The sequence below is a fragment of the Neofelis nebulosa genome, chromosome 2 (assembly GCF_028018385.1).
Source record: "Neofelis nebulosa isolate mNeoNeb1 chromosome 2, mNeoNeb1.pri, whole genome shotgun sequence".
Classification (NCBI taxonomy): Eukaryota; Metazoa; Chordata; class Mammalia; order Carnivora; family Felidae; genus Neofelis; species Neofelis nebulosa.
In genome coordinates, this window is record NC_080783.1 from 150,974,744 (window position 1) to 151,001,797 (window position 27,054).

Genomic DNA, 27,054 nt, shown 5'->3' on the forward strand with positions numbered 1-27,054 from the left:
CTGTTCTAACATCCCATGGTTGTCTGAAGCTGTCTTGGAGACTCTGGGGATGCAGAAAAAGGCCAAGCAGGATTAAACATGTTCTTCAGATAATCAACTGTTTTCACTTTAGCAATTAAATATGAAAAACTTCTGGGGTACTGGGTGGCTCAGTCAGTTAAGCATCCGACTCTTGCTTTTGGCTCAGGTCATGATCTCAAGGTTCCTGAATTTGAGCCCCACCTTGGGCTCTGTGTTGGCAGTGTGGAGCCTGCTTGGAATCCTCTCTCTCCCTTTCTCTCCGCCCCTCCTTTGCTCTCTCTGTCTCTCAAAATAAGTAAATAAACTTAATATAAATAAATAAGTAAGTAAGTAAGTAAATAAATAAATAAATAAATAAGAAAAACTTACGTTCTCAATCTCTTGCCAAGTTTCACAAGAACAGTGAGAGACTTATTTCTAACAATGTTGTAGACCAGTAGAGGTTTGAGAAATGAAATACTAAGCCTTATATAATGATACATATTTCAGGAAGAAAAATGGGATATTCTCAAACAAAATATCCATGTGAATGACTTTCCAAGGGCAAAAATATAAAGAACCTCTTCACCAGCATCAGAATATTTATTGGGCAGGAGTTGACAATGTTATAAGCATCTTGGGAGGTAAGTGTGACTTGAAAAAAACAGCAAGATCATCAATGAGTACAGCACCATCAAGCTTCTTTTCTCTAGGAGTTAATTCTACTTGGTTAAAAGTTTCATCTAGGATATAATTTTGAATGCTGTCGGGAACAACAGAAGTTTTCTTTCCTAAGCCCAATTCTTCTAAATTCCTGGAGACAGAATTAATATACAAAGTACATTGTACACCTGTGTGTTTGTGGGGATGGGGTAGGGGAGGGGGGCCGGGGGCTGGGGAGTAAAGCTTGTTCACTCACATGTACCAGATATCTGAATTAATTCTCTGTAGGTCCTGTGACTTACTTTGTAACAGTAAACAAATTACACTTAAGAATGGGAAAATCTTAGATGAGATAATGGAATTATCTGGAGCTTTGGCTAAACAGCTTGAAAGGTTTTCTTAGAGCTGTTTTAGAGATAGCTTACCCCTATCTTCCTGCCCGTGCACATACACAAAAGATAAGGAGCTTGAAAAAATAGGGAGAGAGCCCCTGAGTATATGCCAAACCCAAAACAAGGAAAGATATCCCCAACAAAGGGGTAAGTCCGGCACAGGCTGTGATGGCTCCTTATCTCCACGCGAAGGAATGCTCCGGGCCCATGGTACTCTTCAGCAGCTGTGCAAGTGTCAACAAATTGCTGCCTTTCCCAACACAGATCTATCTCTTCCTAGCGGTGTTGGCCAAGTTATTGAACCTTGCTGAGTTGTTTCCTCATCTGTAAAATAGGAGATAGAAATAATAATGTCAATAAGAATACCTACTTTGTACAGTTTAAGGATTAAACATGATAATGAATATACGGGGGGGAAAATACATCAGTATTATGCCTAGCACATAAGTGCTCAGTAAATGGTATCAAAAAGTCAAGGAACCGAACTTCAGTCTGCCCATGGTACTGTGTTCCCTGGGTGGGAAGGAAGTGGAGACATTCAGTTACCCATTTCAGAAACATTAATTGAATGTCTTTTATGTATCAGACACTATTCCAAGTGACAAGACTTCAGACATGAATAAGAATCTCTTCTGATGGTTAAGTTAAGCCACTCACCAAATAAATGTAATGTTGGGGTTGATGAATGCTTGAAGAAAAATGAGGCCAAGTAGGGTGATTTCATGTGAGAAAGAGTATTAAAGAGAGGCTGATCAGGAGAACTATGTGGAGGTAACAGATGAGCAGAGACCTGAAACAAGTGGTGGGAAAAGCCTCAAGAAGCTTGAGGAAGAGTGTTCTAAGCAGAGGGACCGGTGACTGCAAAGGCCCTGAGGGAAGAACAAGGTAGGATGTCAAAGAGTGGGAAGAAGCCACTCAGCAAGAAAGACTGAAGGCCAATGACAAGCAAAACCCAGCAGTCTAGAGCATTAGAGGTCCTGGTAAAGACTTTGGGTTTAACTTGGAATGTGTTGGATAATAATACAATGAATATGACTTACAATTTTGAAAGATAATTCTGGCTGCTTTCGAGGGGACAAGAACAAAAGCGTTCAAATAGGGGCTATTGCAGCACGTTTGGAAAGAGTTGATGCTTATTTGGACTAAGGTATGATGGAGGAGGTGAGAAATCTTTAGGGGGAGAGCTTGAAGTTGATGGGTTAGACATGGTATGTGGGAGAGAGAAGGGGCTTTGCCTGAACAGTCTGGTGATTGGCTAGGGGATTACTGAGATGGGGAACATTGGAGCAGGAACAGGTGTGGGGGGAGGGGGGAATCGGGAGCTCATCTTCCACAGGGTGAGTTTGAGATGCCCATTTAATGCCCAAATGGCAGTACGAAGTGGGCCATTAAAAGTGCAAATCTGGAGCTCAAGTGAGAGATTAGAGTGAAGATATAAAGCTGGGAATCATAAGCATATAGATTGTATTTAAAGTCATGGGATTGATTGAAATTATTCAAAAAGTGAGCATGGATTAAGAAGAAAAGAGGTCAAAGAGGTAGCCCCGGGACACTCCAGCACAGGGATCAGGAAGATGAGGGCATCCTGCAAAGAAGGCAGGGAAGGAATAGCCACATCCCCACTTGACGATAGAGATACTGAGCCTTGGAATGGGCTCCTTTCTGGCCCACAAGTCCCCCCACTCATCCCAACCTTAAGCCCAGTGCAGCCTTCTCTTCAGCCAGCAATGCATTTAAAGGGATTAATCCAGAATCAGTTTAGGACATTGTAACACTCTACACATATTCATTAAATAGTATGTACAAGTGGATGAATAGATGACTATTGACAGATTTTATTTTATTCCTCCTTAAATACTTATTTATAAATATTTACTTGCATTTGATTTTTCTCCCTGGAGAAAAGATTGCACTTGCTTTGTTTTAAGGTCTATCAGAGAAAATTTTTGCTGAAGCCAGAAATCTTTTCTGCTAGCTTTGATGGCATAAACCTTGGAGAACTTTTATAAAGTAATAATGAAAACATTTGTTCTTAAAGAAAGGGATATGCAAATTTTAAATCTTACAATTTCACTGGATAAGATATTAGAGGTACCATCTATTAATATTCATTTACTGATTTCATTATGAAACCAAAACTTATGTAATGCTTATTTGTTCAAAGCATACGATTAGCTGCGTGTAGGATATGGTAATTGATACTCCAGTAAGAACAGTAATGAAAATTAGTAGTAATATGTGTCAGGTCCAAAGGCTTTTACATGCATTTAGTTTTGTTTTGTTTTTTAATTTTTTTCAATGTTTATTATTGAGAGACAAAGAAAGACAGAGCATGAGCATGGGAGGGGCAGAGAGAGGAGGAGACACAGACTCTGAAGCAGGCTCCAGGCTCTGAGCTGCCAGCACAGAGTCCGACGTGGGACTCGAACTCACACAAACTGGGGAGATCATGACCTGAGCCCAAGTCGGACGCTCAACCGACTGACCCACCCAGGCGCCCTGCATTTCATTTTTGTTCATGATTCCCAAGGCATCCTGTGAGAATCATACTGTTATTACCTGTTTTGTACAAAATCAAAATTCTAAGAGTTAAATAACATTCTCGTAGTCAAATGATTAGAATTGAGCAGATTTGAACGCAGCTCTGTGTGTTGACAGAGCTTGAACTCTTTTTTTTTTTTTAATGTTTTCAATGTTTATTGATTTTTGAGAGAGAGAGAGAGAGAGAGAGAGAGCACGAGAGAACACAAGCCACGAGCAGAGGAAGGGCAGAGAGAGAGGGAGACACAGAACCCGAAGCAGGCTCCAGGCTCTGAGCTGTCAGCACAGAGCAGGAGGCAGAGCTCAACCCCACAAACCGTGAGATCACGACCTGAGCCGGAGACACCCAGGCGCCCCAACTGAGCTTGAGCTCTTAATCACTCTGCTCTGGGACCCCTTTTCACTAATCAACATCATCATCTTATTCATAGCTTAAAACTGAAAACATCATTAACAAGCTTGACCAACATAAATAAGCATGTGTTTCCAAACAAACAAAAATACATAAGTGAAATTCTGAAATCCACATTGAAGCAAGAGAAAAACCCATTCACGTTTCTATAAAAAATGGTAACATTTTCTGTAACATCTCCTGGAAAGCGCAAGCCCCAAACTGGAACTTGGGTGTCCCAGCAAAGCGCAAGGGCAATGCAGAGGCTGCAGGGAGGTGCCCCAGCAAGGACCCTGGCAGCCGCTGTCCTGGCGGGAAGCGCCGTGGAGGCCTCGGCAGCAAGAGCGGAAGCAAACACACTTGGAAGAAAGCAAAACCCAACACAGATGGTCTTGGGCTATACGAGCAGTGGTACCAGAGCCCCGATAGCGGCGGTGCAGCCTCGGCAACATTATGCACGGAGCCAAAGGAGCAAAAACCCTAAGGGACAAAGAGAGAGGAGGAAGAGGAAATTCCCTGGCATCTTCACAAAGGCAAGGGACTAACGTTGGTAGTAATCATGCCACCAAATTCAAGGACTGAACTTCAGATATCTATTTGGAATATGCTAAAGAGACACAATGATCTGAATCTGTGACTGATCATCTGCTGGATGTGTTTTAATTAGGATCATACATACTAAAGTGCATTGTATACAGCAACATGGCAACTGACAATAATTACTTATACTATTGCTATTGATGATATAATAATGATCACAAATATTATTAGTAAATAAATGGGTGATTTTAAAAACTCCATACCAAAGAGGCTTTTGTTATTTTGCCATTATTAATTCAATCTGTAATTTAAATGGCCCTATTTTCTATGTTTTTGTTTCTGTGGATAGTCACCATATGGTAAGGTTCTTACGTTGCCAGGATGACCAACTGGTTGTTATCTGATAAATCTGAGCTCAAGGACGTTAATCATTCTGTTTATGATTCCATTACTTCATTTGCCCGGGCCCTTTGCTTTCCCATAGTAATTCTTCCTGTCTTCAGAATTCTTAACATGATCATTTTAATTGTTCCCCATTACTTCCTATTTTAAATTTTGTTAGATGGCATTTAATAAGGCTTCAGTTTTGATTATAGAATGGACGCTTTTTAAAAATTTTACGTGGCTCTGTTTCTTCACTTAAAATCACAGCAGTAGGGTTCTGTTTCCCATCAAAAGGTATCTATCCTACATAGCTTATTTCCCTTGGTTCAAAGATTCCACTGGAGAGCCACCAATTAATTTCAGATTGTCCCACACATATAAGGTAGGTCTTACTCCTCTACCAATTCTGAAAGAACACATCTTCCAATTGTGTGAATTCCAATCCTGAAAGAACACATCTTCCACTGATGAAGAAAAAAAATCTCTAACTAGGGTTGCCCAGGCAATAGAGATGGGATTTAAGGAATGTACAATTATGGCCACGGCTGTCTGGTTCTCGTTCATACTAGAACAACTCATGGTACTTTTTTTTTCTTGCACTGGAAAGGAATATTAAAAAAAAAAAAAAAAAAAAAAAAGCTAAGAGCCAGGGTTAGATAACTTGTGATTTTAATCAGAATTTTCAACTATAAAAAATAAGAACTTGAAGATTGGAGTTTGAAACAAAAAGTTATGACATAATATTGCAAAATATTCTTATTGCTTAGTAAAGGCAAACTGTAAATTATAAACCTTTTTCCACACATTTGATCTTGTATCAAGTCAAAGCCCAATTATTTCTGAGGAGTGGGTCTTCTTTCAAAATAAGAGATTGTACTCTCAAAGCTTTAAAAACACCCCCCTCCCTGACACGTACACATAAACTGTCAAAGAAACATTTGCAGAGAGTCAGAGACATTTCTGTAAATGCTATGAGAAGATTGTGCATCCTAGTGTCTTCTTGACACATATTCTGCTTGCTTTGGGATTCAAAAACGAGAGATGTGAAAAGCAAGGAGAGGCAAAGCAGCAATAATAGCAGCAGCCCCCAAAGGAGCAGCAGCTGCAGTGACACCTCTGTCCCTGTTGGTCTCCACTGTTTGGCAGCTGCTAAGTGGACACCTTTTTGGTGGCTGTCCATGCATGCAGACAGAAGCCTTTTTTTTTTTTTTTAAGTTTATTTATTTATTTTGAGAGAGGGGGCAAGGGAGAGAGAGAGAAAGAGCAGGGGAGGGGCAGAGAGAGAGGGAGAATCCCAAGAAGGCTCCAAGCCATCAGCGTAGAGCCCAATATGGGCTCAAATTCACCAATCATGAGATCATGACCTGAGCCAAAACCAGGAGTCATGCTTAACTGACTCGCCACCCGGGTGCCCCTGAGAAGCCATTTTAAAAAATCAGGCTTTACAGGTTGTCACGTTTTTCCTAAACTTCTCTCATTGGAGTACACGAGGACACATTGCTTTTGAGTCTCTGCATTCAAGATGGACTGGCTCAAATAAGGTAGGATTTTAAGAGATGAATGTAAAATTCTTTTTTCATGAAACAAACTGACTGCATGGATAAAAGATGAAAGAGACCTGGCTGAACAATATTTCCTGTCAGACATAGCAAGGAGTTTTAGTTGATCATGAATTCATTATGAGCCAAGAGGTATATCACTGCCTAGAAAGCTAAGACATGGTTAATGCCCAGAAAGCATTAAGGCATGTCAGCCCATACGAGGTAACAATTTTGCTATATGCTGCATTGGCCAGACCATGCCCGACCTGGAATGTACAGATTAGCTTTGCACCACATCCTTCAAGTTCATCAAAAAAGGTTATGGGTGATGGGGCACCTGGGTGGCTCAGTCGGTTGAGCATCCGACTCGGCTCAGGTCGTGATCTCGAGGTTTGTGAGTTCGAGCCCTGCATGGAGCTCTGTGCTGATGGCTCAGAGCCTGGAGCCTGCTTCAGATCCTGTGCCTCCCTTTCTCTCTGCCCCTCCCCCACTCATGCTTTGTCTCTCTCTCTGTCTCTCTCTCAAAAATAAAAATAAAAAATAAAACATTAAAAAGAGGTTATGAGTGAGATGGCAAGAAGTCTGGAAACTATGTTATAGGAGGAACAGTTGAGGGAATTTGATTTATTTAGCCCCAAAAAGGAAAGCTTTGGAAAGCAGAAGAGGAGGAGATACTGGTTGTTCATCTTCGATGCCTGAAGAGTACCTTGTGGAAAAGCTATCATAGTTGCTCTGGAGGTTCCCAAGGGAAAACCTAGGAACAGTTAGGGTCATAGTAGACAATTTCCAGCTCAAGGTTAAGAAGCTTTTTGTAATTACTATTTTCCTTAAAGTATGCTGGGCTGCTTACTCAATGGGGTGGTCACCTTGTTATATCTGGAAGATCCCAGTAAAGGCTGAACGCTTTTGCTTATAGGAGGGGAAGATGGATGTAAGATGGGACTCTGAGAGTTTCTATTCAAAGTGTGGAAAGGATGGCTCATGGAGAGTTTGGAAGCCATCCTGGCCCACGCTGCACCCTCTCGTGGTGGAGTCTTAGACTGTGTCACCCTAATGGTGACCCTGTTTTTTCCATCACTGCGAACCAGACTGTGGTCTTGTTATCTAATTTAAATTACCATCTACCAAAATCACATTGCTATGGTTGTTGAAAACGGCCCTAGGAGGCTGTGTTCCTCCATCTGAACTGACGATTCTTGCTCAAAGGTGGTGAGGGATGAGGCTTCCAGGCATCTGACCAGCCTGAGCCTTGTTCTTCTTGGGGATGGAGACTGAATAGCATGGTGAAGATCCTGCCTTTGGAGCTACACTAAGTTCAAATCCTAGCTCCACACATTACTATCTGTATGAAACTATTTAACTTCTGGTGCCCCTTCATCTGTAAACTAGAGATGACACTAGTTTGAGTCTGTCTCGTGGGTTGTTGTGAGAATTAAATGAGCAAAGGGGTATTACCTACTGTGAACAGAGCCCACTGCTACTTTCATATTTAATTTTTAACCCGTATGCCTCAGGCTGACACCTGCATTGAAATGTTTGCTTGAGCTAGCCTCAAAAATGATTTCAGTACGTGGAAACGCCACTTAGATTCAACCCTAAGGTGTCATCCCACCAAGCTGTAATCAGTTCTTGAAAAACAAATCGGGTTTAGAAGACCACCTAAATATTCAAGTTCCAAAGGACAGGATCTATTGAGGCAGTGGTTCTCAGAGTGTGGTCCTTACATTGGCCGCATCAGCCCCAGCTGGTGCCTTGGTCCTCTCAGGCTGCTATAACAGAGGTAGCAAGGACTGCGTGGTTTAAACAACAAACACATATTTTTTACAGTTCTGGAGGCTGGGAAGTCCAAGAGCAAGTCCCTGGCAGATTTGGTGTCTGGTGAGAGCCCGCTTCTTAGCTCAAAGATGGCTCTCTTCTCATTGTGTCCTCACAAGGCAGCAGGAAGGTGATGGGACTCTCTAGAGTCCTTTTTATAAGGGCACCAATTTTATTCAGGAGGATGCCTACTTCATGACCTGATTACCTCTCAAAGTCCCCGGCTCCTAGTGCCATCTCCTATTTTCTGTACCCCTCTTAGTCTTTCATGGCTTGCTTCCTTGTTTTGGTAAAACACATTCTCTAGTGGTTGCTTGAGCAAGACTGTATGATAGGTAAATATTTTGATGTTTGAAATGACTTTCCCACTTGACTAATAATTTTAGGTGGAAACCATACTCTTAGAATTTCAAATGCATTCCTTCATTGTCTTTGAGCTTCAAGCGTTGCTGTTGAGAAATCTGATGATATTCTGATTCTTGATCTTTTGTGACTTGTTTTTTTTTTCTCTAGAAGCTTTTAGGATCTATTCTTGGCCTTTTCATTCCGAAACCTCAAGTGCTTCAGTCCTGGAAGTTTTTCTTGAATTACTTAATTGATGATTTCTTATCTGCTGGACTGCTCTCCCAATTTTCTTATCTTTCTCCTGGAAGGACATTAGAGAATGTACCCACTCCAGAGAATGAAACCTCCAGACTTCAGTCGAGATGGGAGAGAGATAGTTGCCTAGAGACATAAGCCTGGAGAAATGATCTGCTTGTTAAGCAGCTTTCACCATATTCCCCTTATTTTCAGACAGCCTCTCCCTATTCCCCCTTTGCTCTAATTCTTGAGGCACCTCTTGCAGTTCTGGAACATTTTAAGGATTCTGTGGTTTAAACTGGGTTGTTTCTCAGCTTTCCATACTTTTGGGGTTTGGGGTACTCACCTCTCATGCTTTCCAGCTTCCAAAATGAGGTTGCTGTCATCTCCTTGTCCTTGTGGGCTTAAGTTTTTACTGGAGTTTAAGCATGAGAGGAAGCAAAATTAGATGCTTGTATTCAGAACAAATATCTGTATCTTAAAAATCTTTTAGCCATTCACTGGGGGACATGATCAAAAAAGATGTTAACTGCCAGTTGACCCATGAGCTGGACCCAGGTGATTGGAGGCTCCTCACCCGCACCCCTGTCCTTGGAATACAGGTTCCGCTTGCCTTTCCTGCTCCCAGAGGCTGCTCCAAGGACATAACCTTGAGGTGGTGATGTGGTGGTAAAAACATCTGCACAGTATTATGTGCAGGGAGAGAGAGGGAGGCACAGAATCTGAAGCAGCAGTTCTGTTTCTGTCTGAAACAGAACGTACAGCCTGAGAGAGAAGAGAAGATGGGGGTTCCTCTTCTGGCAAATCCTGTCCTCGGTCTATCTCGTCACACCTCACAGTACTGCCCCCCAGGGCCAACATGTGTAGTGTGCACAACTAAGTCAGGTTCCTAAAGCTGCCAACCTCCCTCTCCTCAAGGCCAGGTAGACACTGTCTTTCACTGGTATGATTATTTGGCTACTGTCTTTGCTCCCTCCATAGGCCTGGAGGATGTTATAGCATACACAGAAGTCCTTACTAAATTCAGTCAGCACGCCCTGAACGATAGCCAAAAAATCAAAACCAAAACCAAAAAAAAACCTGTCCTTACTGAACACTGAAATGACTCTAGTGAGAAAAACTGTCTTTTTAAAAAAAAAATTTTTTAGTGTTTATTACTTATTTTTGAGAGAGAGACAGAGTGAGAGCAGGGGAGGGGCAGGGAGAGAGAGGGAGGCACAGAATATGAAGCAGTCTCCAGGCTCTGAGCTGTCAGCACAGAGCCCGACACGGGACTCAAACTCACGAACCGTGAGATCATAACCCAAGCCGAAGTTGGACGCTTAACTGACTGAGTCACCCCAGGCAAAACCATCTTCTAAAATAGGATGTCCTTGGACATTATTACTACCTCACAAGGAGGTGCCTTGTGAGGCACCAAAATGTTCTGAGCTCATACCTTATGAGTATGCTAATGTAGATCTTTATCGAATCACATGAGGACACAGGTGAAAATGCCCTGAGTGATCCAACCCCAGGCTAGAAGATTGACTAAATCAATGGCTTGGATCCTAGGGCTCTTAATAGAAAGAGGTGTCACTAATTTGGGGAATTATTGTCTTAATCTGTGTTTTCTCTAACAGGTGCCTGTATTGTTGCTGTGGCATCCTCCTCCGATGCAGCAGATAGCCATCAAAAGAGCCACCTCCACGTTAATGAAACCCCTTGCTGACCCTTCAGGCATGTGAGATTGTAAGAGCCTGTTACTGAGGGTGGCGCATTGGGGAATGTCATCAAAAAGACATGCCCGCCTGCCCGTTGACCTGTGAGCACTCTGAGGCTCCTCACCCGCGCCCCTGTTCTTGGAATACAGGTTCCGCTTGCCTTTCCTGCTCCCAGAGGCTGCTCCAAGGACATAACCTTGAGGTGGTGATGTGGTGGTAAAAACATCTGCACGGTATTATGTGCCTGAGCCCAGTTAGGGCCTCTTGATAAGCTTTTTAAGACGTGGAGGGCAGCCACAGGGATCCATTCGTCTTGCCGCTGTCCAAGAGGAGCCTCGTATGTAAGTTCCCTTTGCTGTTTTGTTAAAACTGCCACCTAGCAACCTGGAGTGGCTGCCTCTGTCTCTGGTCTCTCCCTGCCCTCTGTGAATGGGGGCCGGTTTCAGAGCACCGCAGGAGAGCTCCCTAACCCGCACCATTCCAACCATGTTGCTCAGTCACCTCTTTCAAAGCCCCCTGCTTCTCATTTGGGGGACTGCTTCCACGTTTATACTGCATGAGGAGTACAAAGGCCACGACACAAAGACAGGTGTAGAGTGCTGAGGGGGTGTCTGTGAGTTTGAGGGAGTGATGATATTTACTTGATTGAGTCAGCAGGTCTGCTGGGGGCATGAGGCACTGGCTTGCCAGGGGAGATGTTCACCACGGCCTTTCTCCTTCACCCGACCTTCATGTCCCCAGTGGCCCAGACTGCTCAGCCCCTCCCACGCCATCACCTCTGCCCTGAAGCAGGGTCCGCCTTGCTGAGAGGCTGGACCTGAGCCACCAGTTGGAGGAACATACTCCTGCCGGGCAGTGACTGCCGTCATGGCCCTGCCGCTGCTCTGTCGCCTATGCCTCCTCGCCTGCCGGCCACGTGGCATTCCTGGGCTCGCTCTGCTGCTGCTGCTGGTGCTGCCACTCTGGGCAGGGGCCCGCTGCCCTTGCCAGGATCCAGCGTTGTGCCAACCCATCCGCCACCACCCTGACTTCGAGGTCAGTGCCTCTCCCCTGCCCCTCCAGGTCCGGTCCTCGTGGCCCTGTAAGAAAAGCAAAACTGAGCCCTAAGAAGAGGTGGTGTGGGTGTAGTCACCCACCTTGACCACTCCCTGAGGGCCTGCCTTCAGCCGATGATGAGGAAACTCGGAGAGGTTGAGTAACCTCCCAGGTCTCACAGTTAGTGCCTGCCCGAAAGAGGCAGGCAGGCATTCAAACCCAGGTCTGACCTCAAATGCAAATTTGTTTCATTGCCCTGCTGTGCCCCTCGGGTGGCACTCTGGGCACACTAGCAAGGAAGTAGGATGATGAGGTATTTCCCAAGCAGCACGTTCCATCGTTTTGCAAGAAAATGAATATTTAGTTTGAAAGAATCTCAGACCTACAACAGTACATTGGAAGGCAGGATGTTCTGCTTACCTTTGCTTTTCCCTATCTACCAGCCCTTTCTGTTAGGTACCTCAAAACAACCCAAAAAGGGCGGTAAAAATCGGTCTTTAATTTTTCCTTTCGCCCACCTAACAATGTCTAAGGCTTTTGGGAACTAATCAAACACCCTTTGGCAGGCAGGATGAAAACCACGTGACACCTAGAGTTTGAGGACTCCTGGTTCAACTCCTGTTGAACGAGGAAAGACTTAGTCCTGTGAAAATCAGAAGGAAACCTCCTTTGGAATGGAGTCAGGAGGCCAAGCAGGGGGAGCTCTCACACTGACCACTCCTTATCAACGAGGAGAGCTGGGGCACCTCGCCTGTGGATACCACTCTACTACCCTAGCAGGGGGAAGAAAGGCTTTCTTCCACCCTGGCAACAGCCCAGCCAATGAGAAGTCGTTACAACTTAGCCAATGAAAGGCCACTATACTTCAGACTCCTAGTTTACTCCGATTGACTGTTTTTAACAGCCTTCCTAACTTCTCCTTTTCCTCCATAAAAGAGTACTTTTTTTCTCCTTTGTTCTGTGGATCTGCCTATGGTTTTGCTGTAGCCTGTTTGTCCTGGTTTGCAATTCTCTGCTATTCCCGAAAAAACACTTTTTTTTTTTTTTTTTTTGCTGGTAAAATAGCTGGCAGTTTTATTTTCAAGGTTAATATTACTTAGTGAGCAGAAGTGGGATCTAGAGAAGACCCCCAACAGCTCTGAAGGTGGTGAGCAAATGCGTGCTGGTACCCAGAGAGCCTGGGTTCACTACTTTCTCGCCCACCCTGGGGTTTGAGGGTAAGTTTTATCCTGGATTTCGAGCTCCATGCTTTGTGTTTGAATTCTCCAGGCATTATTTGGGATTTGTTTTAAGGCCTTGGGTTTTGTTTGTTTGTTTGTCTTTTTTTTTTTTTTTTTTTTCTTTGTATGAGAATACTCATTTGGCCTTTGCTGGGACTCCTGTTTGGAACCGGACTGTTTCTACTGGAACTGTGCTGGCCTTTGGTTTGATTCCTTTTGGAACCAGGCTGTATCTACTAAAACTAATGTTTAGAAATTTTTCTCTTTGCTCTAGAGAAAAACCTCCATGAAATGGGATTCCAGTCATCAGAATGCTTTGAGGGTGCCCCCCCGACCCAGACTCTGGCTGGTTTTGTTTTAAAACAATGGTCCCTCCCTGCACGCATTTATAACTAAATGGACTGACTTAACCAAAATTTAGAACATCAATGGCTGTTATGGGGAATTTCTATCTCCCCAAACTGGTTTTACTCAAAATTAAATTAGAAAGCTGAGGCTCTAAAACAAAGCAAAAAACTGAATGGGATGCTTATATTAAATTGTACCCTGAGGCTCCCAGATATTTTCAGGATTCTAAGTTTGCCTCTTTGCAAGATACTATTTCTAATCTAACTGAGGCAAACCAACAACTGAAAGGAATCAAAATGGCTTCTGAGGCCCCTTTCCCCTCCCTCTTTGCAGACAGGAATCTCTCTCCCCTCCTTCCTCTCCTGAGCCTGTTAAAACCTTCCTCTTTAAAGTGAAGTCTTTTGAGGATCTAAATAAAACCCAAGTTTCTTATTTTCCCTGGACTAAGACCGAATTGTGTGTGAGTCATGAAGTTTCCTAAAGTGACTGATGACCCCCATAAATTTGCTGAAGAATTTAGCATCGTTTTTCAGACTTAACTTCATTTCTCAGATTTATATTAATTAGTTCACCTGCTTGGTGGTGAGGACCAGGCCAAAGATTGGATGAAACTAGCCCCGAGGTAACATCCTGAAGGGGATTTAGAGAAACCCCTAACTTTTGGCAACAGGGTAGAACACTCACTGGAAATCTCTACCGAGCAATTAGGGTAGCTTTTGTTAAACCTAATTGAAACAAGATTCAGGCTTCCACACAGAAGCCTCATGAACCTGTTCATGACTATTTACAATCAACTCCAAATTGTATTTTAAGAATTTTTTCCTCTTCCTTTAGATGTTGAGTCTACCTGGGTAGCATTTAGTTCTGTTTATTAATGGGCTTACCTGGGATCTTTCTCTTTTAGTTAAAAGGATCAGGATGAAACAGGAAACTCACCATTACAGATTTAGTTAATTTGGCAAATCTGCTCGCTCACATCTTAGACGAATCACCTAAAAGACTGCTAAAATTCTTGATTTTCAACTCCAGCAAATGAAGCCCCCTAAACAAAATGAAAACAAACAAAAAACAACCCTTAGTTTCTGTTGTTACTGCAGAGAGCCAGGACATTGGGGAAAAAAGATTTTTATGAATTTAAGTGTTGCAGGTACCTTCAGCCTTCTAGTTGGTCTTTCCAATGTCCTCTTAATTCCCAGTGACAGAGCTCCAAGGAATTATAGGGGCTCTTCTCAATCCTCCCTCTTAATTGGCTTCAGAGAAACCACTGCCCAGACTGGGAATGAAAATCTCTCTGTTCTTATTGACCCCAGAGCTACACTCTCAGGGTTTAACCCTATTGCTACAAAGCAGTGCCTTAGAGCACTAAAACAGTTAAAATAGTGGGTATCTCTAAAAAACCTCAACAGGATCCTATTTCTGAACCTTTTCCCTTTTGTCTAGGCCCTTGGAGACATACCCTTTTTCTCCTTAGTTATTCCACCCCTATGCATTTATTGGGCTGAGATTTCTTAGATAAGTATCATGCCAAAATATTTCCCAAAAGGGGGAAATAATTCTTGAATTTGACAATAGTAATAAAAGCCAATCAGGGAAATTAAATTAGCTTCTGTTGGCTGAGCTACCCTCCTTTTTATGGGCAAAAGCCTCAGTTGACATCGGCAAGATGCACAGTGAACCTCCCATCAAGATTCAAATAGATCTCTTAAACCCTCTCGTATAATTAACACCCTATAAATAAACCTCTCAAGGAGACATCAAGCCCATTATAGGATATTACAAGGCTTGGGGCTTCCTTATCCTGCTCTTGGCCTGTAATACCCCTCTTTACCTATGAGAAAACCCAATGTCTGAGGATGGAGGTTTGTCTAGGACCTGCCAGCAATAAATAACCTTGTTATTCCTTGGCACCCTGTGGCTTCTAACACCCACATGCCACTAACATCAATTCCCACTGATAGCAAATTCTTAAGTGAGTAATTGATCTATGCGGCATGTTTTTAGTATTCCAGCTGGTGAGGATAGCCAATATCTTTTGGCTTTTACTTGGAAAGAAGGGAAATATACCTGAACAGTGACGCCCCAGCGTTTCTTGAACAGTCCTTTTTACTTTTCATGAAACTTAAAAGCTGATTTGGATGTGATAAAGTTTTATGCAGGCTCTATCCTGTTAGAATATGTAGACAATTTGCTTTTCTGCTCCTCTTTTCAAACTTCTTCACAGGAAGAATATACCTGTTCAAACTTTTTTAATTTTTAATGTTTATTATTTATTTTTGAGAGAGACAAAGTCACAATGCAAGTGGGTTAGGGACAGAGAGAGAGGGAGACACAATTCAAAGCAGGCTTCAGGCTCCAAGCTGTCAGCACAGAGCACGATGCAGGACTCGAACCCACGAGCTGTGAGATCATGACCTGAGCCAAAGTCGGACGCTCAACCGACTGACCCACGCAGGCACCCCTTTTTAATTTTTTTAAAAAAAATTTTTAATGTGTGTTTATTTTTGAGAGCGAGAGAAACAGAGAATGAGTGGGGGAGGGCCAGAGAGAGAGGGAGACATAGAATCCAAAGCAGGCTCCAGGCTCTGAGCGGTCAGCACAGAACCAGATGCGGGGCTCAAACTCACAGACCGTGAGATCATGAGCTGAGCTGAAGTTGGTGGCTTAACCGACTGAGCCACCCAGAGGCCCCTCAAACTTTTGGACTTCAAAGGACTTAAAGTCTACAAAGAAAAACTGCAGTTTGCTCAAACTCAGGTTTGATCATTAAGGCACCTGATCTGAGAATAAGGACTACATTTGCATCCAGGCGAAACCCCTCATGACTGCTTGGTGCTGACAGATTACCTTTGAATCCCTGTGGCAATTTATATGAAACTGCTGTGAGTGCAGGTTTTTCATGGTTTACTGACTGATGGTCCTTACCTAAAGGATAAACATGATAAGTATGATACTGAATATCCTAGTGCAACTCCTTTTGAAGTCCTTGAAACAGCACCTTTATATTTTGTATACTTCAGCCCAACATGCTGACGCCTATGGCTTTACTTGAATTTCTACTGTAGCCAAGGGTAAAACCACAAGCATTTATACTGTTAGTTGGTATGACTTTGGAATATTATGGAAACAATGGGATGTCCTTACTTCCAATGGAAATAGAATTTAAAATGGCTCCTATGTCCAAAATGTATTAGATGCCATATTTTTGTCGACCCACCTGACTCTTAAGGTTCCTGGGCATTCCAGACTCACTCCCTGTAGGCCAAAGTAATCCACCTCACTGATATTTCTGCCAAAATTGCTACTCTCAAGGAAATCAATAGCCAAACCTCTGCCACAGCTCAACGGGCTGTTCTCCCAAATGATAATTTTGGAAAAATTGGTAAGAGATGCCTAATAGCTGGCCCTAGAGAGGGAAAAACAATATTGGCTCCATAATAATAATTGTTGGCTGCATAAAAATAGAACCCTGGTTTGAACCAAATAACAATCTGGCCTTACCAGAAATTCTAAAATTTCCCATATTTCCCTCTGTACATGCATTGAACCATGCTGACAGAGGATGGCATTTATGAACCAGTTTTGGTAAAGAAAAGTTAATGAGGCTGTCCAAAGTGCCTACTATCCAGAGAAACCTATTCCTACAAATGGATTTTATACAACCTCCCCTCTCATGGCTAAATGTGTTTTAGTAATGGTTTGTATATTTTCTCACTGGACCGAAGCTTTCTCTTACAGACAGGCTAATGCTTCTGTTTGAAAAGATTATACCTGGGGAACCCCTCTCAAACTTCATAGTGATCAGGGAACCTGTTTTACTGTTTTACTATTTTACAGATGTGTTTATAATTCTGTGTGGTTTGGCTGGTTTTACAACACTTCCATTGTGCATACCATCTTCAAACAGCACTATTTAGACCCACCTCTCAAAATTTATAGAGATCCTCCAAATACCTTGGCCTAAAGCACTGCTGTTGGTCCCTCTAAATCTCGGATCCACCCACACTGGAACTCTGAGGGTCTCACCCTTTGTAATAGCACAGAATACCCAGTGCACTTAGCCCCTGCCTCCTCTGACCCACAGTTAATAAAAGGAAATCCACTTCAGGATTGTAAAAGCCTAATTGCTTCTGTTAAAGATAACCATACTTTGTTGTTTTTTAAAAAAAATGAATTCCAGTATGATTAGCATATAGTGTTTATTAATTTCAGTTGTACAATACAGTGAGTCAACAGTCCTATACATTACTCAGTGCTCCTCGTAAGTGTACTCTTAATCCCCTTCACCTATTTTACCCGTCCTCCAATCCCCCTCCCCTCAGGTAACCATCAGTTTGTTCTCTATATTTAACAGGGTTTTTCTGTTTTCTCTTTTTTTCCTTTGTTTCTTAAATTCTACATATGAGTAAAATCATATGGTATTTGTCTTTCTCTGATTTATTTCACTGAGCATTATACCCTTTTTTAAATTCATAGGGAATGGGCTCCTTTGGAGCTCAATGGAGCTCAAACTCCTTTCCATTGGTTCTCACAAAGTATGCTTCTCTGGGTGGGGCAGGCTGGTGCCTTTTATCAGTTGAACCCAAGTACCTTTCTCTTTGGCTTCCTTCTTTTTCTGGTCATTTTCCTTCACACACTGTAGGAAGCTATCTCAGCTCTTTGAGTGCTTAATATGCTCACTACATGCATTAATTTCTTGGTAAGAATCTTGCCCTTGTTTACAAAAACGCCAATAACATGCTGGCTAACACTGTAGACTCTTCCAGTTTTGCCATGGTAACGTTTGTGGGGTGTTCTTTTTTGAACAGTGCCCATTCCCTTGATGTCCACAATATCACCTTTCTTGTAGATTCCTATGTATGTGGCTGAGGGAACAACTCCATGTTTTCCAAAAGGTCTAAAGAACATATAGCATGCACCTCTCCTTTTTCCCTTTGTGTTGGTCATTTTGGTGAATTACTGGAAGATGGTTGTTCTGGCTGAAAGGCAGCATTACACCCTTTAGATCCTTCCATGTTGTCACAAATGGCAATATATCATTCTTTCTGATGGCTGAGTAATATTCCACTGTGTGTGGTGTGTGTGTGCATGTGTGTGTGTGTGTACACACATCTTTTTTTTTTTTTTTAAGTTTATTTATTTTGAGAGAGAAAGAGCGCACACAAGCATGAACAGGGGAGGGGCAGAGAGAGAAGAAGAGAGGGAATCCCAAGCAGGGTCCATGCTGTCAGTGCAGGGCCCGACACTGGGCTCAGTCCCACAAACTCTGAGATCATGACCTGAGCTGAAACTGAGTCAGATGCTCAACTGACTGAGCCACCCAGGTGCCCCCCACACCACGTCTTCTTTATCTATTGATGGACACTTGGGCTTCTTCCATAATTTGGCTATTGTAGATAATGCTGTAATAAATGTTAAGCATGCACATATCTTTGCAAATTGATGTTTTCATATTATTTGGGTAAATACCCAGTAGTGAAGTTATTGGATCTTATAGTAGCTCTATTTTTAATTTTTTTGAGGAACCTCCATACTGTTTTTTAACAGTGGCTGCATTTCCACTAAGAGTGCATGAAGCTTCCTTTTCCTCCACCACCTCACCAACGCTTGTTGTTTCTTAGCTATTCTGACAAATGTGAGGTGATATCTCTTTATGGTTTTGCTTTGTATTTCCCTGATGATTAGCGATGTTGAGCATCTTTTCATGTGTGTGTTGGCCATCCCAATGTTGTCTTTGAAGAAATGTCTGTTCATGTCTTCTGCCCATTTTTTAATTGGATCATTTGGGATTTACGTTGAGTTGTGTAAGTTCTTTATGTATTTTGGATACTAACTCTTTATCAGATATGTCACCTGCAAATATCTTTTCCCATTCTGTAGGCTGCCTTTTAGTTTTGTTGATTGTTTCCTTCCTTGTGCAGAAGCTTTTTATTTTGATGTAGTCCCAATAGTTTATTTTTGCTTTTTTTTCTTGCCTCAGGAGACATCTAGAAAAATGATGCTATGGCCAGTGTCAGAGAAATTACTGCCTGTATTCTCCTCTAGGATTTTTATGGTTTCAGGTCTCACTTGTAGGTCTTTAATCCCTTTTGAGTTTATTTTTCTATATGATTTGAGAAACTGGTCCAATTTCATTCTTTTGCATGTAGCTATCTAGTTTTCTCAACACCATTTGTTGATGAGACTCTCTTTTTCCCATTGCATATTCTTGCCTCCTTTGTCAAAGATTAATTGTCTGTATAATTGTGTGTTTATTTCTGGGCTATATATTCCCTTTCATGGATCTATGTGTCTATTTTTTGTGCCATACCATACTGTTCTGTTTTGATTACTACGGCTTTGCAGTATATCTTGAAATCTGGGATTGTGATACCTCCAGTTTCGTTCTTCTTTTTCAAGATTGCTTTGGCTATTTGAAGTCTTTTGTGGTTCCAGAGAAATTTTATTATTCTCTTAGTTTTATGAAAAAATACTGTTGGTATTTTGATAGGGATTGCATTAAATCTGTACATTGCTTTGGGTAGTATGGACATTTTAACAATATTGGCCCTTCCAATCCATGATCATGGAATATCTTTCAATTTTTGTTGTCTTCAGTTTCTCTCATCAGTGTTTTATAGTTTTCAGAGTACAGGTCTTTCACCTCCTTGGATGTTTGTTCCTAAGTATTTTATTATTTTTGGTGCACTTGTAAATGGGATTGTTTTCTTAATTTCTCTTTTTGCTACTTTATTATTAGTGTTAGAAATGTAACACTAATGTTACATTTACATGTAACACTAATGTTACAGTGTTAGAGAAATGTAGTTTCTCTATGTTGATTTTATAGCCTATGATCTTACTGAATTCATTTATCAGTTATAGCAGTTTTTTTGGTGAAGTTTTTAGGGTTTTCTTATATTTAGTATCATGTTATCTACAAGTAGTGACAGTTTTACTTCTTTATTACCAATTTGGGTGCCTTATATTTCTCTTCCTTGTCTGATGGCTGTGGCTAGGACTTCCGGTACTATGTTGACTAAAAGTGGTGAGAATAGATACCCTGGTCTTGTTCCTGATCTTAGGGGGAAAGCTCTCAGTTTTTCACCATTGAATATGATGTTAGTTGTGAATTTTTCTTATACAGTCTTTATTATGTTGAGGTACTTTCCTTCTAAATCTACTTTGTTGCCAGTTGAATGGATGTTGTACTTTGTCAAATGCATTTTCTGCATCTACTGAAATGATCATATGTTCTTATCCTTTCTCTTGCTGATGTGATGTATCACAGTGATTGATTTGTGAATATTGAACCATACTTCCATTCCAGGAATAAATCCCACTTGATCGTGAGGAATGAATTTTTTTAATGTATTGTTGGATTCAGTTTGCTAATACTTTGTTGAGGATTTTTTGTGTCTGTTCATCAGACATATTGGCCTGTAGTTCATTCCCCCCCCCCCCCCCCCTCTCTCTCTCTCCTTCTCTTTTGGTAGTGTCTGTCTGGTTTTGGTATCCAGGTAATGTTGGCCTTATTGAATGAATTTGAAAGCTTTCCTTCCTCTTCTATTATTTGGAGTAGAGAAGACTAGATATTAACTGTTTTTTAAATGTTTGGTAGAATTTACCTGTGAAGCCATCTGGTCCTGGATTTTTGTTTGTTGGGCATTTTTTGATTACTGATTCATGTTCATTGTTAGTGATTAGACTGTTCAAATTTTCTATTATCTTCTTGATTCCATTTCAGGAAGTTATAGGTTTCTAGGAATTTAATCATTTCTTCTAGGTTTTCCAATTTGTTGGCATATAAGTTTTCATAATATTCTCATAATCCTTTGTATTTCTGTGATATTGGTTGTTATTTCTCCTCTTTCATTTCTGATTTGGTGTCCTCTCTTTTTCTCTTTCTTTCTTTCTTTCTTTCTTTTCCTTCCTTCCTTCCTTCCTTCCTTCCTTCCTTCCTTCCTTCCTTCCTTCCTTTGATAGTTCTGGTTAAAGTTTGTTAATTTTGTTGATCTGTTTAAAGAACTGGCTCTTACTTTCATTGATCTGTTCTATTGTTTTTTAGTTTCCATTTCACTTATTTCTAATCTTTATTATTTTCTTCCTTCTACTGGTTTTGGGTTTTGTTTGTTCTTCTTTTCCTAGCTCCTTTAGGTGTAAAGTTAGGTTGTTTGAGATTTTTCTTCTTTTAAAAAAAAAATTAAATTTTTTTTTTTTAATGTTTATGTATTTTTGAGAGAGAGAGTGCAAGTAGGGGAAGAGCAGAGAGAAAGGGAAACACAGGATCTGCAGCAGGCTCTAGACTCTGAGCTGTTAGTACAGAGCCTGATATGGAGCTCAAACCAGGAACTGTGAGATCATGACCTGAGCCGAAGTAGGATGCTTAACCAACTGAGCCACCCAGACACCCTCCCCCATTTTTAAAAAATTTTTATTTATTTTAGAGAGAATGAGAGAGAGAGAGAGAGACAGAGTGTGAGCAGGGGAGGGGCAGAGAGAGAGGGAGACACAGAATCTGAAGCAGGCTTCAGGCTCTGAGCTGTCAGCACAGAGCCAGATGCAAGGCTGGAACTCATGAACCATGAGATCATGACCTGAGTCAAAGTTAGATGCTTAACTGACTGAGCCACCCAGGCCCCCTCTTTCTGAGAATAGCTTTTGCTCCATCCCAAAGATTTTGGATGGTTGTATTTTCATTTTCATTTGTCTCTATGAATTTTTAAATTTTCTCTATAATTTCTTGGTTGGCCCTTTAATTGTTTAGTAGTATGTTGTTTAATTTTCATGTATTTGTGGTCTTTCCAGATGTTTTCTTGTGGCTCATTTCTAGTTTCATAGCATTCTATTCAGAAAAGATGCATGGTATGACTTCTATCTTTTTTAATTTATTGAGATTTGTTTTGTGGTCTTACCTGTGATCTATCCTAGACGATGTTCCATGTGCACTTGAAAAGGATGTGTATTCTGCTGTTTGAGAATGGAATTCTGAGTATATCTATTAGATCTATCTGGTCCAATGTGTCACTCAAAGCCACTGTTTCCTTGTTGATTCTGTTTAGATAATCTATCCATTGATGTAAGTAGGGTATTAAAGTCCCCGCCTATTATTGCATTACTATTGATTACTTCCTTTATGTTATTTGCTGCTTTATGTATTTGGGTGCTCTCTTGTTGGGTGCATAAATGTTTATATTTGTTATATCTTCTTGTTGGATTGTCCCTTTTATTATTATATAGTGTCTTCTTTGTCTCTTGTTACATCTTTTTTTTAAAGTCTTTTGTCTGATATAAGTATTGTTACGTCAGCTTTCTTTTTTCTTCCATTTTCATGATAAATGCTTTTCAGTCCCTTCACTTTCAATCTGCATGTCTTTAGGTCTAAAATGTGTCTCTGTCACCCTATATCTTTTGATTGGAGGCTTAAGTCCATTTACATTCAATGCAATTATTGATAGGTATGTCCTTAATGCCATTTTGTTACTTGTTTTACCCTGTTCCTATGTAGTTTTTCTCTGTTCCTTTTTTCTTTTACTGTCTTCCCCCAGTTTTCTGGTTTTCTTTAATGATATACTTGGATTCCTTTCTCTTTATTTTTTGTATATTTCTGGTTTTTTATTTGGTTGATCTGGTTACCATTAAGTTTATTTATAACATTTTTAGGCATATAGCAGTCTATTTTAAGTGGATAGTCACTGAAGTTTGAATCCATTCTGAAAGCACTAAATTTTTACTCCTCTCACCTCCATGTTTTAGGTATATGGTGTCATACTTTACATCCTGTTAGTTTGTGAATCCCTTGACTGATTTTTATAGATACACTTAATTTCACTGCTTTTGTGCTTCCTGCCTTTAATTTTTTTTTTTAATTTTTAAATTTTATTTAAATCTAAGTTAGTGAATAATAGTGTAATAATAGTTTCAGGAGTAGAATTTAGTGAGTCATCATTTAAGTATGACACCCAGTGCTTATCCCAACAAGTGTCCTCCTTAATGCCCATTACCCATTTAGCCCATCCCCCTCCAGCAACCCTGTTTGTTCTCTGTATTTAAGAGTCTCCTATGGTTTGCCTCCCTTTCTATTTTTATCTTATTTTTCCTTCCCTTTCCCTGTGTTCATCTGTTTTGTGTCTTAAATTCCACATGAGTAAAAACATATGACATTTATCTTTTTATGACTGACTTATTTTGCTTAGCATAATACACTCTAGTTCCATCCATGTTGTTGCAAATGGCAAGCAAGATTTCATTCTTTTGATCACTGAGTGATATTCCGTTGTATTTATATACTACATTTTCTTTATCCATTCGTCAGTCAATGGGCATTTGGGCTCTTTCCATAATTTGGCTATGTTGATAGTTCTGCTATAAACATTGGGGTGCATGGCTTCCTGCTTTCCTTGCTCTTCCCTATGGTCTTTCCTTTCCACTCAGAGTTCCCTTGAACATTTCCTGTGGTGCTGGGTTAGTGGTGATGAATTCCTTTAACTTTAACCTTTGTTTGGGAAACTCTCCTTCTATTCTAAATAATAGGCTTGTTTGATAGGATATTCTTGGTTGCAGATTTGTCTCTTTCGTCACTTTGAATGTATCATGCCACTCCCTCTGGCCAGCCTGCAAAGTTTCTGCTGAAAAATTAGCTGATAACCTTATGGGATTTCTCGTGTATGTAACTGTTTTCTCTTGCTGTTTTAAAAATTCTCTGATCATTACTTCTTGCCATTTTAATTACTAGGTGTCTTGATGTGGACCTCCCTGGGTTGGTTTTTTGGGGGACCCTCTGTGCCTCCTGTATTTGGATATCTGTTTCTTTCCCCAGATTCAGGAAGTTTTCAGCTAGTACTTCTTCAAATACATTTTCTGTTCCTCCTGGGATCCCTATAATGTGAATGTTATTATGCTTGATGATATTGTTGATTTTCCTTAATCTTCCTTCCTTCCTTCCTTCCTTCCTTCCTTCCTTCCTTCCTTCCTTCCTTCCTTCCTTCCTTTCTTTCTTCTCCTGGTCAGCTTGAATGCTTTCCATTACTCTGTCCTCCAGGTTGCTGATCCAGTCTTCTGTTTCCTCTGGTTTACTATTTATTCCCTCCAGTGTGCTTTTTAATTTCTGTTATTGAGTTCTTCATGTCTGATTGGTTCCTTTTTATGTTTTCTGTCCCTTTGTTGAGGGTCTCATGAAGGTCCCTCCACTTGTTTCCCAAGTCCAATGAATATCTTTATGACTATTACTTTAAATTCTCTATCAGGCATGTTACTTATCTCTGTTTCAGTTAGCTCTCTTGTGGTTTTGTCCTGTTCTTTCATTTGGGACACATTCTTCTCTGTCTTCATTTTGACTAACTCTTTGTGTCTGTTTCTATGTGTTAGGAAATTCAGCTATGTCTCTTGCTCTTGGAAGTAGTGGACTTATGAATAAGAGGTTCTGTAGTGCCCTGCAGTGCAACATCCTTTGTTCTCCAGAACCTGGCACTTCTCTCCTATGTGTGTTGCATGCACCCTACTATTGTGGCTGAGCCATGTTTGCCTTCAGTTCAGTCATCTGCAATGGCTCTTTTTTGCCTGTTGTGGGAAGGACTTAGTCCCTGTGTTGTTAGTGTGCCAGACTGGGGCTGCCTTTGGCTTGAGTTGAGTTTGACCAGGTATTTGTCAGGGATGCAGTAGCATGGAACTACAGGGTACTTGCCCTGTGTTGTCCCTTGAGAAGTTTTCTTTGGTGGGTGGGGCAACCAGATGTCTGTCCCTAGCCCACTGCTGGGCCGTGGTTGTGCTGGTCTGTGAAGTTATGTTCCTCTCTCCCCAGGGCAGGAGTCACTTTGGAGTGGTGCTGGCCTCTGTGGGGGGTGCTTGCACACTGCCAGGTTTGTGGCACTACTTTGGATGGGCTCTGAGTAAGGCTGTATGTACTGGGGGGTCTGGTCTACAGGAGAATGTGGGGGCAGGGGTGTGTTGTGCCAGCAAGACCTGTGCTGATCCAGAGTGGGAGAGGATCTGCAGCCATCCAGGAAAACTTCTGAGGCCAGCCAATTTGGAGGAGACAGATCTACAGAGACACGTGGGGGTGGGGCATGCTTTTAGCAAGCTAGGTGGAGAGTGTTCCTGCTGCATTGTTTTCTGCCAGTGTCTGTGTATCTAGGCAGGGGGAGGGAAATGGTGCAGGCCGGCTCTTTTGTTATTGAAGTCTCCCAAAGATCTCTGCCCTTCCAGCACACACTCTTGAGTTTATTAAATAAATCTCCTTCCTGTATACCCCTGGAATTTTTCAAGTTGCTGCTCTATGCTGGATCTCAGTGGGGCTGTTTGTTGTGCTGTCTCTTTAAGGGACAGTTTCCTATTGCCCTCTGGCTCTCTCAGAGCCAAGCCAGCTGATTTTTTAAGTTCAAAGTGTTAAGCCTCTTTGATTGTAAGAACTCCGGAAATTCAACCCTCCCATTTTCAAAGCCAAATGTTTGTGGGCATTTGTCTTCCCAGTGTGGGTCCTTTGTGCCTGTTGTGGGGTCTACTCCCCACCCTGATACCCAGACCTGCGGCATCCCTCCCTCTCATGGACAGTCCTGTGGGTCAGTTTGGCTCCTGACCACATCAGTGCTTCCTAACCTCCTTGATGTGGCCTCTTCTTTACATTTGGTTGTGGAGTCTGTTCTTCCAGTCTTTAGGTCATCTTCCGGGTTCAAAAATAACCATACTTAGGTAGAGCAATCTTTTTACCATGCACCCTCAGGGGAAGGTGACCTGAAACATCATCACATCTTGCAACCTGGAGATTTTGTTGGGAAAAAAACAAAAAAAGCCCACCTCCATAGAGAGTCTTCTACCTCATTGGAAAGGCCCTTCCTTATCAGGAACTGCAAACCAAGTCTTATGCCACAAAACTCCAGGGAATAGATTCACATGACATATCTAAAGAAAGCACCAAACCATGACCGGACCCGCATACATCTAATGACGTGAAAGTTAAGATTTCCTGGAATTAAAGCAGATGGCATCTGACAAGACAGCTTTCCCAAGATGTCTGGACCAGGCCTGTATACTTTTTTCTCACCGTTGTGTCTTCTGTCTTTTTTGTGGGAAGACAATACCTCATCTGTATTTCCCAAGCCCTTGTGGAAGGGGGAACCCTCTTCTTTTGATTATAGCTTTTTGGAAAGAGCCTTATCATGCTCCTGGGACAAGCTACTTTTTCACTTTATTTTTGAAAGGTAGGAAGTTCAGAATTTACAATTTCATCTGAACTGTTAACTGACATTGGATTCTTATCCAGATTCATGGTTTCTGAGTTTGCAGCCTTACAGATTCTTTTCTTTCTTTCGTTCTTTCTTTCTTTCTTTCTTTCTTTCTTTCTTTCTTTCTTTCTTTCTTTCTTTCTTTCTTTCTTTCCTTCCTTCCTTCCTTCCTTCCTTCCTTCCTTCCTTCCTTCCTTTCTTTCTTTCCTTTCTTTCTTTCCTTTCTTTCCTTTCTTTCCTTTCTTTCCTTCTTTCCTTCTTTCCTTCTTTCTTTCTTCCTTAGCTTATTTATTTATCTTGAGGGAGAGAGCATAAGCAAGGGAGGGGCAGAGAGAGGGGGGAAAGAGAATCTGAAACAGAGCCTGATGCTGGGCTCAAGCTCATGAACCATGAGATCATGACCTGAAACAAAATCAAGTTGGATGCTTAACAGACTAAGCCACCCAGGCGCCCCCAACCTGTATTTTCAGTAACATATTTGGTTCCAAACAGTCTTTTGAGATAAGAATACTGTTTTAAAACATCTTTCAAGTTGTGCTGTTTTACAAAAAATTCGTCAGCCCTTGCTTCAAGTTTACACCTACACTGTAACTTCTCAAGATGCCTCAGTTAATTCCTTTACTGTGGGCTTGCAGTATTTATGATTCTGTTTTCATGGTTTCTTTTTTTTTTAGTTTTTAAAAAAGTTTATTTTTGAGGGGGA

The 27,054-nt window shown here is 41.4% G+C and overlaps 1 protein-coding gene across 6 annotated transcripts in view; it reads left to right on the forward strand.

The window, feature by feature from the left end:
* CTBS (chitobiase) overlaps window positions 1-27,054 on the forward strand; it is a 70,262-nt gene that overhangs the window by 16,446 nt on the left and 26,762 nt on the right. Inside the window, exon 1 of one of the 6 annotated variants that reach the window (XM_058716797.1) lies at window positions 10,443-11,587. The exons of 4 other annotated variants lie outside the window; for them this stretch is intronic. In XM_058716797.1, coding sequence (XP_058572780.1) covers window positions 11,420-11,587 — 168 coding nt within the window. In that variant the 5' untranslated portion in view covers window positions 10,443-11,419. Of the gene's footprint in view, window positions 1-10,442; window positions 11,588-12,044; window positions 12,805-27,054 lie in introns of those variants that run through there. One more of the 6 variants, XM_058716796.1, reaches the window with a different exon arrangement.